The sequence below is a fragment of the Schistocerca cancellata genome, chromosome 9 (assembly GCF_023864275.1).
Source record: "Schistocerca cancellata isolate TAMUIC-IGC-003103 chromosome 9, iqSchCanc2.1, whole genome shotgun sequence".
Taxonomy (NCBI): Eukaryota; Metazoa; Arthropoda; class Insecta; order Orthoptera; family Acrididae; genus Schistocerca; species Schistocerca cancellata.
Window position 1 is genome coordinate 328846180 of NC_064634.1, and position 15783 is coordinate 328861962.

The 15783-nt window shown below is 46.7% G+C and overlaps 1 protein-coding gene across 1 annotated transcript in view; it reads left to right on the forward strand.

The window, feature by feature from the left end:
- The first annotated feature begins 244 nt into the window (after nucleotides 1–244).
- The window catches only part of LOC126100259 (uncharacterized), a 141598-nt gene continuing 126059 nt past the window's right edge, over nucleotides 245–15783 (forward strand). Inside the window, exon 1 of the mRNA XM_049910847.1 lies at nucleotides 245–344. Within this exon, the coding sequence (XP_049766804.1) occupies nucleotides 331–344 (14 nt within the window). The 5' untranslated portion in view covers nucleotides 245–330. The remainder of the gene's footprint in view (nucleotides 345–15783) is intronic.

The window sequence follows — 15783 nt, forward strand, 5'->3', positions numbered from 1 at the left end:
AATATCCCTATGTCATCCTATTCAATTAATTGTTCCATGTTCGTCGCAAGGCGAGTCATCGTCTTATGTTTCGTCCTTGCAGCACCTACAGATAAACTTGTGAGCCTCTCCGATAGTGCGCATCTTCCCACCGTCAGCGGCAGCTATGGCAGATAAGAGATAATATAGTCGGGTGAGTTTTGCGCCTGGCGCTGAAGATCGAAAAGAGAGGGGGAGCATGCGCAAAACGCGCGGTAGGTGGCTCTGCCGTCGCCAGCCGCCTCAATAACGCGCATCCCACACGCTTTCGTATGTCAGTTGAGCTGCAAGCCCCGAAAATTGCGGACCAACATGCCGGAACTGAAGTAAGACAGCGCTATGTTTATCTAAAAGCAATACGCATGCGCCGCATTGCATGGTTGTCTCGCATGTTAGTGTCCTGGTGTCTTCGCGCAACACGCTTTAGGATCTATCTGTAGAGCCTGCTGTTGCATTCAGCTGCAACTTGGGAGTCCCACGAATTTGCTCTGCTGTAAACATCGGAACACGTTTTTGTTGATTTTTTTCAGTGGCTGCTATGCTCAGAGTATTGAAAATTTCTACCCCAAATTTCTAGTTTTTCGCATGATGAGAGATGTCAGTTATACTTATCGAGTAGCTCGACCTTCATGTGCATGGGCAGTTTCCAATTTTGTTCAGAGAATGTATGTTAAGACTTAACGTCCGCACGATATCTTGTTTGTTTACTCATAGCGCGAGGTCTGTAGTTCAGTGGAGAGAGGGATAAATTAATTTCCCTTTACGAATAGAGTAACACAGTTACACGCGAATGAGCATACGATGTTATGCTCAGTTCTCCCCCTTCTGTTGAGGTGTACGGCATGGATGTTCTATGGTTGCCACAGAGCCCCTGCGTGGTAGAGCCAGTTGCCTAATTAGAAATCTCTTTACTTTCATGTACAATGGTAACTTAGGTAAGTGTCTTAAATGTGAGTATAGATGAGTGATGGGTGTTTATTGTGCAGCGTCTTGATTCGTCTGTGACGAGAGTCAAACCCGGTGCTGACACACAGCCTAATCTAATAGCGCAAAAACGAACGAGGAGCTTAAAGGAGCCATCAGACGGAGTACCATCACGTGTCCTATGTCCTAACTCACCATTGCCGTGTCGGTAACCACGTTAGGCCTTTGTGGTGAAGTGTTACGAACCATTTACTCAGCACAGATGACAAAGTAAAAAATGCAGTATTAATATTCCAACTATACTCATAACATAAAACTGTCATATTTATGAAATGTCAGCAATGACAAAATTTTCATAAGGAGAAAGTACTACGTAATTAAACGCGTAACGGCGTTCTACATATTTAGAGCCTAAATCTGAAACTTTTCTTATTGAAGGAACAGGTGAATTTATTTCACAATACTTAGTCCTTTGTAGTCACTTCTAATAGCTAATTAAATCTACTTTCCATTTACTGTAACATCGAAGTGCCATGTTTTTGAAGCAGAACAACGCTGTTTAGACAGAATTTGATAAATTTTACAGGATGAGTGCAAGAACATGTAGGTTGAATATTTCTAAGCATTCGGAGGCATAGGTCCGACTGAACTAAGAACTGATAGCGGGGAAATTCAGAGGTAGAGAATTTAAACTATATCCCGCTGCTGAAGCAAAAAAAGCCACGAAGTTCTTTCCCTGATAACTATTGAAGTTCATGACACATGGTTCTGCCACCGACGATAGTAGAAAACACGCAAGAGAAAATGAGCGTATAATCAGTTAATCTGGCCCACCTGCTCAAAGAAATGAAGTCATTGCTGCAGCTGCTTAGCGTTTATTTCATCCAAACATAATAATGAAAATGAAGCAGTAAAGAGGTGAATTTTCTCACGGCATTTTTAAAGTGGGAAGACGCCTCGTACGGCGTGTTCCAGCGTCTGAACGGGAGTTGACTAATTGCCACTCACACATTGTTTCGTGATCGGCTTGTTAGCAACATGCACTGGCGAGTGCAGATGCTAATGTAGCTGTCCTCGTTGTAGAAAGTAAACCGTAGGCAGAACTAGCGAAGTAGCAAAGGCTACAGTAAACTACGTGATCTTTACGCAGGGTCATAAATTTGCTGCCATTGTCATGTTCCCTGCTACTATTTCTGTAAAAAAAATATTGTAACAGAATGCTTTGATTAGGCATAAACTGCTTCGAAATGCTAATACTTCGTACGTCTTACTTGGAGTAACATTACTGAAAGTTACTGGTTATTGGTAACCGTGCAACGGCAGCCGCCTAATGTCATCTGGACGCTGTCAAAAAGATCGCTAACAAGGGAACCTCCCCATCGCACCCCCCTCAGATTTAGCTGGAAGTTGGCACAGGGATAGGCCTTGAAAAACTGAACACAGATCAATCGAGAAAACAGGAAGAAGTTGTGTGGAACTATGAAAAAATAACCAAAATATACAAACTGAGTAGTCCATGTGCAAGATAGGCAACATCAATGACAATGTAAGCTGAGGAGCGCCGTGGTCCCGTGGTTAGTGAGCAGCTGTGGATCGAGAGGTCCTTGGTTCGAGTATTCCCTCGATCGAAAATTTTACTTTCTTTATTTTCGCAAAATTACGATCTGTCCATTCACTGACGTCTCTGTTCACTGTAATAAGTTTAGTGTCTGTGTTTTGCGACCGCACCGCAAAACCGTGCGATTAGTAGACGAAAGGACGTGCCTCTCCAATAGGAACCGAATACATTTGATCGCACGGTCATAGATCAAACGATTCCTCCACAGGAAAACACGTCTGATATATTGTATACGACACTGGTGACGGCATGTGCGTCACATGACAGGAATATGTTGTCGACCCATCTAACTTGCACACTTGGCGAATGGGTAAAAAGATTCTTCTACCTTGCCCGATTTAGGTTTTCTTGTGGATGTGATAATCACTCCCAAAAAAGTGATGAAAACATAAGAGTTTGTCACATAAACTGCAACAAATGAATGCAACAGTTTCACAGTCCCAGTTTTCCCTATGCTCTTTCAAAACATATGTTTTTTACGTTTTCAAACGTTTCCGTGTGTAGACTGTCAAATCCTGCATATGTCCAAGCAAATCTGAACATGTCCTGGAATTTTGGAGAGCGAAGTTGATTATGTGTGAATGCCAGAACTTTGATAATTGTCTGAAAATAAAAAATTAAACTTTTCACTAGAGAGAAGATTTGAACCTAGGACCTCTCGTTCCGCAACTGCTCACGCTAACCCCGGGACCACGGCGCTCGTAAGCTGAGACAATTCTTGATGTTGCCTACCTTGCACATGGACTACTCAGTTTGTATTTTTTATTTTATTCATAGTTCCACACAACTTCTTCCTGTTTTCTCGATTGATCTGTGTTCAGTTTTTCAAGGCCTATCCCTGTGCCAACTTACAACTAAATCTGAGGGGGGTGCGATGGGGAGGTTCCCTTGTAAGTAGCGTCGAAATGAATTCACGAACTCCGTGCTCGGGGGAATTATTGCTTTTGCTTGAACGTAGAGAACAAAACTTACCTAAAGTTTGTCAGCGTTGCGTGTTACGGTAAAAATTGTACATAGTACGCCTACATGAAAATTTTTACAGAGAATAGTATGACTGTCCTGTGACCCCAGACTATGGTTTGTTACTGTCGATTATTACAGTTATATCAGAGTTCTTTGATGTTGAAGATCTGTCAATGCAGAAATGAACTTCATTGGTTTGCAAACTCTCAATATGGAACTTATCAAATTTACAGCATTTTGGTAGCTGTAAGGGTCGCGTATAACTTTTTATATTTATTCAGTTGCTCAGTATATTCTAACATCCAGTGCTGCTAGAATACCTATTTTCATTGTGCGCAGTTTGTCTCGCTGCAACCATTACACTAAATTTGAGGCCCATCGCTACTTACAAAACTTCATTTATGCGTTTTCAATATTCGTGAACTCTCGTATCATAGAATTCTCAAACTGTATTTCCAAGGTGAATTAAGTCAGAATACTGTTGGTCGATACAGTACATGGTAATTCAGAACATCCCAACTTGGTTTTACTGGGTAGCTTAAAGCAGTGTACCGTAACAGGAGTTCCGTCAAAAAGACAAATTTGATTCCGTGGGCTTCCTCAGCAAATGCTGTAAAAGTGTGCACCATATTACGCTGGCTAACACGTAAACCATCTTTGAAAGTTCGTGAAAATACATGTGGGCAAGATCTACAGCAACAGGGCCTTTCCTGTATTGCTAGATCAGCGCATATGTTTAATGCCGTACTTGAAAACAAACAAACAGCCGCCGCTAGCCGAGAATAGATCCAGTTCTACCTTCGCAAACGCTATTTATAGGACTGAACTTAGCGCTTTCGCCGCTTAGGTAGAAACGAAGTTAAGAATTCAAATGTCGTTAACGCAAGTCTGAGTCATATCAACAGTATTATCCGTTAATATACTTTCAGCACTTTACTGGCGTTATACGTGAAGTTAGATCTGGCAAGTAGTAAGGCAAACTGTTCGTTTGTTAGTGTGGGTTGCCTACATCAGGGGCCAGTATAGACTCAGGTGCAAACATATTCTCTTTTGAGTGACAGGTGATGACCCCCTGGGGATAACCTATTCTTTTCATTGGCAGGTCCTTATCGTTCCCCTCCCCTCCCGTCCCCTCCCCCTCAGAAAACCGCCAAACTACACCCCACCCCCCTCACTGATACAGGTACTTCCAGGCCTGAGGTGTTCGAATAGCTGAATCTCAATAAATAAGAGGGGGTTACTACACTTTCAATTACTTTTCAAGGTCACCTGACTAGACACTTCTCCATCCGAAATACATGGACATCGATCAATGTATAAAGGAAATACTTCAGGATTTTTGTAGGTTAGCGAATAAGACAAGTCAATATTCTAGAACAAAACCTTTATTAACTCTTGGATATACATTTACATACAGAAAAGAACTTACCTTACTTTTGTTACATGTAGGTTTAATAATGTTCAATTTAATTTTATCTTACAACTGAAATCCACATTTGAATCTATTTCTCCAGCCAGTAGTCTGACAAATACAGAGAAGGTATGTTCTCGAATTCTAGTACATATCTAATTTCTTTTCCTATTAACAATTAATTCTGCTCTTTCTGGCAGTTCTTCTAGATGAGAGCATTCTGTGGTTTTAATTTTTTCTCTTATTTACTGCATAATGCTGTTACAGCTCTCCACATCTTCCTCAGTGTAGCTGCCAGTTCTTCTACTGCACGTTCGTCTGGAATTTCAGTATAGAACTTTAAGTTTACGACTCTTGCAAACGAGTTGCCATTAAAGGTAGTTTTTCCATCGGTTTTAAGCTCTGAAAACAGTTGTCCTTTTACTAAGTGTATGACACAAAGCTCACGACATTTCGCCATAGTGTCATCATCCTTTTCAAGCAGATCCAAGGAGGAATGGAGTTCGATAAACAGATTTTTCGTGTTTCCTTTAACATAGGAAACGTCCTCCAAACCGTTTTTTTCGGCCAGCCATCATAAGGCCAGTTACCACTGCTCTTCACTGTAAATACTATTATCTTGTATTCCCCAGTTGTAGCTAGGTTACTCCATACAGGGTGTTTAAACCCATATGTCAACCCGGATTGCACATCCACAATAGTTTCTTCCTTTTCCAGTTGCATCTTATATTCTTCCTTTATGGCAGTTGTTTTCTCCATACACTTAAATTTTCTTTTTACTCAGATGTCCTCCATTTCCAGTTTCCTTTTCCGTGCGTATAACACATTAACTGCACTTAAAGATGTTATTTCTTGAATGGGGAATGGCTTAAGTCTGACATTAGCTCTTTTTCTTAGAGCTTGTGGTATAACATTGTCAACCAACCCTGATTCTGCAATATCTATACCGGACGATATTGTGGAGAAAAATGTTCTAGCGTGAGAAATGCTTTGACATAACACTTCTGTATAATAATTATATCCTCTACAAGTCTCCACGTCGTTTATAGGTAGAAAGTTAAAACTGTATGCAGACAGAACATAGCTGATGAATTTTCTCGGTCTAGAGTATCTGGAGGACTGACTTGTACACCTTTCAATTCTCGGATATTCTTATTACCCCAGTACACAAATTGCAGAACTTTATTCAGAACAATTCAGGTTACCCTCCATTCAGAAAGCTGTTGCACTCAGCGACTGTTACATTGACTTCTAAATTATAGATTGCAGCGATCAGTCGTCGTTTTTAAGTTTTATTGTGCAGATTTAGATTTCGGCTAGAAAGTAGCCATTCTCAATCCTAAGAATACAAGTAGTACACAATTAAATGATGTCGCAAAAAGTTAAAAGTAATGGCTTAACCCATATTGTTTGTATATTACATACCACTATTATTTTCGCTCAATGCTTGTAATGCCTGTTGGTCGGGCTTCAACAACAGTTCATTGAATACTATTGTTTGCGGAAGGCAGGCTGTATGTAGAACACATCAGTTGGTTGCATGGCGTCATCTACGTGAACTACTTATATAAAGTTAAAGGGAAGTAAACCACTTCAAATTTGCATGAGAATTACATAAAATGAAACATAAGTAAAATTCTTACATTGTCATCCGACTTATTTCATATCTGCCAGCAAATGATAAAATTTCCATGTTCACTCCTTGTGAGTCTGTAATTATTATTAAAACATTTAAATTACGTCAGGTGGATAAATATTTTTTTCAATTTATAAAACAAGAAGACGTGTTGTGTACACCTATTAGCTATGGCATAAAGCCATGGGTGGTGCCTTAGGTAGGGCCCCTGGTTGGAGTGGGTGGCATTAGGGCGGATGACACAACATGAAAGATAGTACGTCATCTCTTGCTGGTGGTCGAACAGTCTCAAAGCAGTAAAGGTCTAACGTCAGTGCTAAGAAATATGACCCCAAATATTCCCCCCCGTCCACACCATGGGAGGAATGCAAGGTTAAGGACGCCAGTGAAGCTTATTCACCCTGGTAACTCATATGTAGGAGAGTGGATGGAAATCTTTCCTGTCAATGAAACCACAGTTTTTTGTGTAGAGCATTTAGAGGAAAAGTTTGATGGAGGTGGAGGGCTCGTCCAAAATGCAGTCAGGGTCGGTCTTCATCAAAAGAGCTACCCCTGCATAGTTAGGGGTACTACTCGCCTGTGACACGCTCAGAGATGTTTGTTTCCATCACGCCCCATAAGAGCTTAAACATGGTCCAGTGTAGCATATTTCACAGGGACCTTCTTTTGCAGTCTGGCGATGAGCTGCGCGCCAATTTAGAGCGACGAAGTGTCCATTTCGTCTGGCGCGTCCACTGGAGTCTGAGGGATAATCGGGTTGCTACCGGTGACTTCATCTTGGCCATTACCCGTGGTCAAGGTGACGGTCTAAAACTGTGATGTAAAGCCATACATCCCTCCCCCGATGTGGTGCTTTAAGTGCTGGAAGTTACACCATATGTCTTCCCAATGTACTTCCAGCATCACCTGTCGGGGTTGTGGACGTCCTTCACATCCCGATACTCAGTGCCCTGCATCCTGTCTGTGTCAGCTGCAGAGAGCACCATTCGCCTTGCTCGCAAGACTACAGGATTCTTCAGAAAGAAAGAAAAGTAATGGAATACAAGAGCCTGGACCGACTGGCCTGCACTGACGCTAAGAGAAAGTATGAGAGGCTACATCCTGTGCATATGACATCAACATACGCCACTGCTACAAGTTTTACCATCCTCTGTTCTTCTGTTCTGCTGTGTACAGTTGGCTCTGAGCTGTCAGACCCACCTGCCACCTTGATTGAAGGGGGCACTTCCCTCCCTGTTGCTCCTGCACAGTCCTCCACTTCTCAGCTGGAGAAGCGTAAGTCTTCTTAGGCTCCTCTCGCCAGAAAGGGATCCCTTTGGTCACTCCCTTCCCAGGTTCCTATTGTTGGCAAAGCTGATATCTGCCAGTGGCTGAAGCAACCATAGGTAGCTAATTGTAGGGCTTCAGTCCCTGAGACAGAAGCAGCGAAGCCCTCCCATCTGGACCAGAGCAGTGACAGAAACTTAAAAAGAAAAAGACCCCCAAGAGCCTAGGCACTGCAGTGGCATCCACACCACTACCACCACTACTAACTACAAGCTCTGTGTCTGAGGATGAGGTGGAGATTCTGGCGTCCACTGCGGACCTAGATCTCTCTGGGCCCTTCGACACAATGGATGTCGAGTGCACAGTTACTCATCTGGTGGCAGCAGGTGACGCTGAGGTGTAGACTGCCTCATTTGATTGTTTTATGTCTTCCCAGTTTCACGATCACGTAATCATCCAGTGGAATTTCGGCGGTTCTTTTCACCACCTGACTGAGCTATGGCAACTGTTTAGCTTTACACCTACTTTTTGCATTGCCCTCCAGGAAACGTGGTTCCCAGCAATGAGGACCCCTGCCCTCCATGGCAAGGAGATAGATATATTACAGGAACTGTAGCGACTATAATAGTGTCAGGTGGAGTTTGCGTCTTTGTCCTAAACTCAGTATGCAGTGAACCTCTGCTCCTTCAAACTTCTCTTGACGCTGTGGCTGTCAGGATAAGGATGACACAGGAAAACTTTCTGCATTGAATATCTTCCTCCAGATGATGCATACCCCTGAACACACAGGTTGCACTGATTCAAAAATTCCCTAAACCTTTGCTATCTTTGAGATATTTTAACGCCTGTGAAATCTTGTGGGGTAGCACCATGGTTACTTTCCGAAGTAAGGAGGTCGAAAATTTACTGTCACAACTCGATCTCTGCCTATTCAATACAGGTGCCCATATACATTTCAGTGTGGTACGTAGCACATATTTGGCAATTGATCTCTCGGTTTGCAGTCCTGGCGTTCTCCAATCTATCCACTGGGGAACACATGACAACCTGTGTGGGAGTGACTACTTCCCCATCTTCCTGTCAATCCCTCTGCATCATGCCCACAGACGCCAACGCAGATGAGCTTTAAACAAGGCAGACTGGGAAACCTTCACCTCTTCTGTCCCTGCTGAATCTCCCACACATGCTGCCGTCGAAGTTTTCGTTGAGCAGGTCACTACAACGATCGTTTCTGCGGCTTAAAACGCGATCCCTCGTTCTTTACGGTGTCCCTGGCGAAAGACAGTCCCTTGGTGGTCGCCGGAAGTCGCTGAGGCAATTAAAGAGCGTTGCTGAGCTCTACAGTGACATAAGCGGCACCCCTCCCTAGAGCACCTAATAGCCTTTAAGTGGCTCTGTGCCTGCGTTTGCCAGCTTATAAAACGACGGAAACAACAGTTTTGGAAGAGGTATGTCTCGGTCATTGCGTGACATACGTCACCTTCTCAAGTCTGGATGAAGATAACACATCTTTTTGGGTACCAGACCCAAAAAGCTGTCTCTGCCATTAACATCAATGGCGTGGTACCTACTGATGCAAATAAGACTGCTGAGCACTGCCCAGGAAAACTGCCCCAGCCTTTCGCACTCTCAAGTGGCAGATGGAAGTCCTCTCCTTCACTACGCGCCAGACTGAACCCTGTAACGCCCCATTTACAGAATGGGTGCTCCTCAGTTCGCATGCACATTGCCCTGACACAGCTCCTGGGCAGATCGGATCCAGTCAGATGATCAAACAACCGACATTTCCTCGTGATATTCAACTGGATATGATGTGATGGCTTCTTTCCATCACACTGGCGGGGGAGCACCATGATACAGTGCTTAAACTGGGTAAAAACCCGCTTGGTGTGGATAGCTATCGGCCCATCAGCCTCAACAACGTTCTTTGTAAGCTGCTGGAACGTATTGTGCGTCAGCAGTTGGTTTGGGTCCAGGAATGAACCAGGGCGGTTTCCACCTGGGTCGCTCTACCACATGATCTTGTCTCTAGAGTCTGCCATCTGAGCAGCCTTTTCCAGACGCCAAAACCTTGTTGCTGTCTTGATTTATGAAAAGCATATGACACCACCTGGCGACATTAATCCTTTCCACGTTATACGAGTGGGTCTTCCATGGTCTTCTCCCGATTTTTATCAAGAATTTCCTGTCTGTTCTTACTCTCCGTTTCAAAGTACCACCATATCCAGGAGAATGAGGTCCCACAGGGCTCTGTATTGAATGTATCTCTTTTTAGTGTCTATTAATGGTCTAGCAGCAGCTGTCAGGCCGTCTGTCTCACCCTCTCTGTATGCAGACGACTTCTGCATTTCATATTCCTCCACCACCACGAGTGTTCCTGAGTGGCGCATACAGGGAGCCATTTACAAGTTGCATTCATGGGCTCTATCCCACGGCTTCCAGTTTTCGGCTGTGAAGCACTTCTGTCAGCGTCGTTCCGTTCGTCCGGAACCAGAACGTTACCTTACTGACGATCCTCTCACTGTAGTGGAGACATATCGGTTTTAGGACTGATTTTAGACGACTGATTTACTTGGTCACCTCACCTTCGTCAACTTAAGCGGAAGTGCTGGCAGTGCCTCAATGCCCTCCACTGCCTGAGCAACACCAACTGGGGTGCAGATCGTTCTATGCTGCTGCAGCTCTACAGATCCCTTGTTCAATCCCGCCTTTACTATAGGAGTCTGGTTTATGGTTTGGCAGCGCCCTCAGCATTGCATTTACTCAACTACATGCACCACTGTGGCATTAGACTAGTGATGGGAGCTTTTAGTGACCGAGCTCCAGACAGTACTCTGCTATGGCAGATTTGGTTGCCTGTCCGAGTCTGGTGTGCCTCTGGTGTTCTTTATACCTGACGTCCACCGTCCTGGTTGTCTGGCCAATGTATGATTTTCCACACTGGCACAGGATGTTGTAAACGCCTGGTTTACGTAGCCCCAGGACGTCCTGCACACTCCCTAGCATTGTCCCTCTGGGCATAAATGCTGGACAAGATCCTCCAAACCCCAGGGGGTCCACAACTCTTTTGTGGATACGTACGTAGCGAGCACGGGACCCCGAGCTAATGTGGCCTTCCTTCCTTTCCGGGCTGCATACCTTCCCTTTCCGCATCCTTCCCCATCCCTATCTTCGCCCCTCCTCCCCTCACCTCTGGCTCTTTCCTTCCCTTTCTCCCCATCTGGGAGTATGGTTTGTGCCTACGTCCGGAGACGGACGCTCGTAAATGTACTGCATTCTTCGCCTTCCCTGCTTTTGTCTTCTTCCTTCCTTTGTCCTTCTCTTTTCCTTACCTCTTCTGTTTCCCTTTTCTCCGCTGCGGCGTTTGAGACCTCTCTTCCTTCCTTTCCCTTTCTCTTTCTTCCTCCCTGTGCGTGTCTGAAGGCCGACCCACGCCCTTCGTGCGTAGCCGGTGACGGGGTAACGCGTAATTCCCCGCCCCGGGTAGACAGGTAGGACACGTACGTACCCCCTGGTAACGGCCAGGCCCAGGGAGGGGTGATTACCCGAGCTGATACCTTCCGAAAATGCCGATTGGTCCCTCCGTCCGTTTGTCGGGAGGTGTGACCTGAGGTGTGAACAATCACCTAAGGAGGGAGTGCCCTCAGAGAGGGCCCCCACAAGGGAGGAGCGCGCCATCGGAGACGCCGGTAATCATGGGGGATTCTTCCGCAATGGTTTCCTCACCTTCCACTAAGTCTGCTCACAAACGTAAGTATACTGAGTCTCAGCCACAGAAGATTCTTCCATCGTTGCCACAGTTCCTTGTTTCTCGGTCTGATGAAGGTCACGACTTCTCCACGGTCAACCCTTTCATTATTCAGAAAGGTGTCGACGCAATAGCAGGTCCTGTAAAGTCTTGTTCCAGATTACGGAATGGCACCCTGTTGTTAGAAACACACAGTGCCCTCCAGGCACAAAAATTGCTGCGTACTTCTCTGCTCCACACCTTCCCTGTCCGGGTGGAACCGCACCGTACCTTAAATTCCTCGCGTGGAGTCGTTTATACACGCTCCCTCGATGGATTGTCTGACGAAGAAATTCAGCACTATCTGTCTGACCAGGGCGTAACGGCAGTTCATAGAGTAATGAAACGGGTTGACACGAACATCATTCCAACCCGCACTGTCTTCTTGACATTTGACACAGTTCAACTCCCATCGCAAATCAAAGCAGGCTATGAGATAATTTCCGTTCGCCCTTACGTCCCAAACCCTACGCGTTGCTATCGATGTCAGCGGTTCAATCACACCAGCCAGTCCTGTTCCAATCCAGCCAAATGTGTTACGTGTGGAAAGGATGCCCATGAGGGTGCTTGTCCACCTCCATCCCCTCGCTGCATCAACTGTATGGGTGGCCACGCTGCTTCCTCTCGAGATTGCCCCGTTTTTAAGGACGAGAAGCTCATCCAGGAAATAAGGGTGAAGGAAAAGGTGTCGACCTTTGCTGCTCGAAAATTATTCGCCAGTCGCAAGCCCACCGTGCCTCAGACAGGAAAATATAGCACTGTCCTTGCTTCTCCTCGGCCAACAAAGGAGGCGGCCACGCAGACTTGCGACCTCACCTTTAGTACCACGGTCGTCAGATCGGCCAGCGCAAAGATCGCTCGTTCAACCTCACCACTTTCGCCTGCCCACTCTGTGGCTCACCCTTCGTCGAGTTCTGCTACATCTCGAGCCCAAAAGTCGGACGCCAAGTCTTCGAAAAAAGAGCATACTCGTGAAGAGTTTTTACGTACCGCAACTTCACAACCATCGGTTCCTTCATCTAAACCACATTCTTCCAAGAAGGCTACAAAGAAACCCAGTTCCTCTCCTTCTCCGCCAAGGCGTGCCCCCTCTACAGCACCACCTGGCGGAAATCGCCCTCGGCCATCTTCTGTGTCGCCGAGGCGCACTGCTGGTGGCCGGTCAACCGGCCGATCGCTGGTGGCAGGGACTGCTCCTGACCAACCTATGGATCAGGATTTTCTGCCTTCGGCTGAATGCCATTCCATGCTGTCGGTTGCTAGCTCCGAGCAGTCTCTGAGTTGACAGCAACTTTGGTCACATTCCTCCATTTTCCTTTCACCCCATGTCCATTATCCACTGGAATATCCGCGGCATTCGAGCCAATCGGGATGAATTGTCGGTCCTCTTACGCTCCTACTCGCCGGTCATCTTCTGTCTTCAGGAAACAAAGCTGCGTCCCCCATGACCGCTTTGTTCTCCCTCACTTTCAGTCCGTCCGATATGACCTCCCCTCTGTTGAAGGCACTCCAGCCCATGGAGGACTCATGATTCTTCTCCATGATACTCTCCATTATCACCCAATCCCCTTAAACAGTTCCTTCCAAGCTGTCGCCGTCCGTCTTTCCCTTTCTGGATACACGTTCTCTCTTTGTACTGTATACATTCCATCATCCACACCAATGGCACGAGCTGATCTCCTTCATCTTCTTGGTCAGCTTCCACCCCCCTATTTGCTGGTTGGGGACTTCAATGCCCACCACCCGCTTTGGGGATCTCCTCATCCTTGTCCACGTGGCTCCATATTGCTAGACGTCTTCCACCAAGCGGATCTAGTTTGCCTCAACACTGGGGTCCCCACATTTTTGTCTGCCTCCACGACAACCTTATCTCATTTGGACCTTGCGGTCGGTACTGTTCCGCTAGCTCGGCGCTTCGAATGGTTCGCCCTTGATGATACACACTCGAGTGACCACTTTCCATGTGTCCTCAGACTGCAGCCTCAACTGCCATATATGCGCCCGCGACGCTGGAAGTTTGCCCAAGCCGATTGGACACTTTTTTCGTCTCTCGCGACATTCGATGACCGTCGCTTTCCCAGCGTCGACGATGAGGTCACACATATTACCGACGTTATCCTTACAGCTGCGGAACGTTCAATACCACGCACCGGCGCCCCCCAGTTCCTTGGTGGAACGAGGCATGCCGTGATGCAATACGTGAGCGGCGACGTGCTCTTCGCATTTTCCGTCACCATCCTACTTTGGCCAACTGTATCCGCTATAAGCAGCTCCGTGCGCGATGCCGTCGCGTCATCCGCGATAGCAAGAAGGCAAGCTGGAAATTCTTTATTAGCTCATTTAACACCTTCACTCCCTCCTCGGAAGTTTGGAGTCGGCTTCGACGGTTCTCAGGCGCGCCTAGTTTCTCCCCGGTCTCTGGGCTCACTGTCGCGCATGATACCTTAGTGGACCCCGTCGCAATTTCTAACTCGTTGGGTCAGCACTTTGCTGAGATTTCGAGCTCTTCAAATTACCCGCCAGCGTTTCTCCCGAAGAAACGTGCAGCGGAAGTGCGACCTCTTGCTTTCTCCTCTCAAAATCACGAAAGCTACAATACTGTTTTCTCCATGCGGGAACTCCAACATGCCCTCTCATCTTCTCGCTCCTCCGCCCCAGGACCGGATGGTATCCATGTCCAAATGTTGCTGCATTTATCAACCCCTAGTCTGCGTTACCTCCTTCGCCTTTATAATCGAATTTGGACCGACAGTACCTTTCCCAAACGGTGGCGGGAAGCTATTGTCGTTCCCGTTCCGAAACCTGGAAAGGACAAACATCTCCCCTCTAGCTATCGCCCCATTTCTCTCACGAGTAGTGTCTGTAAGGTTTTGGAGCGTATGGTGAATTACCGTTTAGCTTGGTGGCTGGAATCCCGCAGCCTTTTAACACCAGCCCAATGCGGATTTCGGAAGCATCGTTCTGCAGTTGACCATCTTGTCGCTCTCTCCACTTATATCATGAACAATTTTCTCCGGCAACGCCAAACGGTAGCAATATTTTTTGATCTGGAGAGAGCATACGATACCTGTTGGAGGACAGGCATCCTCCGCACACTGTTCTCTTGGGGCTTTCGAGGCCGGCTGCCCCTTTTTCTTCGCGAATTTATGGCAGAGCGCACTTTTCGGGTGCGGGTGAACACTACTCTCTCCCGTACTTTCTCCCAAGAAAACGGGGTACCCCAGGGATCCGTGCTGAGTGTTGTACTGTTTGCCATCGCCATAAATCCAATTATGGATTGTCTCCCTCCTGATGTCTCGGGCTCCCTCTTTGTGGACGATTTTGCGATCTACTACAGCTCTCAACGGACCAGCCTTCTTGAACGACGTCTTCAAGGATGTCTCGATCGCCTCCACTCGTGGAGCATCGAAACTGGCTTCCGTTTTTCACCCAGTAAGACCGTTTGTGTCAATTTTTGGCGACGTAAGGAGTTTCTTCCGCCCTCCTTACATCTAGGTCCTGTCAACCTTCCGTTTTCAGACGTCGCTAAATTCTTGGGTCTTATGTTTGACAGAAAACTATGCTGGTCCTCCCACGTTTCCTATCTTTCGGCTCGCTGTCTGCGATCACTTAACACCCTCCGTGTCCTGAATGGTACCTCCTGGGGAGCGGACCGAGTGGTCCTTCTCCGCCTCTATCGCGCCTTAGTGCGCTCGAAATTGGATTATGGAAGCATAGTCTACTCCTCTGCTCGGCCGTCTATTCTTCGGCGTCTCGACTCTATCCACCACCGTGGATTACGTTTAGTGTCTGGAGCTTTCTACACTAGCCCTGTGGAAAGCCTTTATGCTGAGACTGCTGAACCTCCGCTGTCCAATCGGCGAGCAGTCCTCCTGAGTCGTTATGCTAGCCGTCTGTCTTCCATGCCTGCTAATCCAGCCCACGACCTTTTTTTCGACGCCTCCTTTGATGTAGGGTATGCAGGCCGCCCCTCCTCCCTACTACCACCGGGAGTCCGCTTCCGTCAACTGCTCCATTCTCTTTCCTTCCGCTTTCCTAAAACCTTCTTGACAACTTGGGGTACAGCTCCGCCTTGGCTCCGTCCCCGGATCTGCCTGCTCCGTGACCTTTGTCAATTTCCCAAGGATGGTACCCCTACACTTGTTTATCGTCGGGCATTT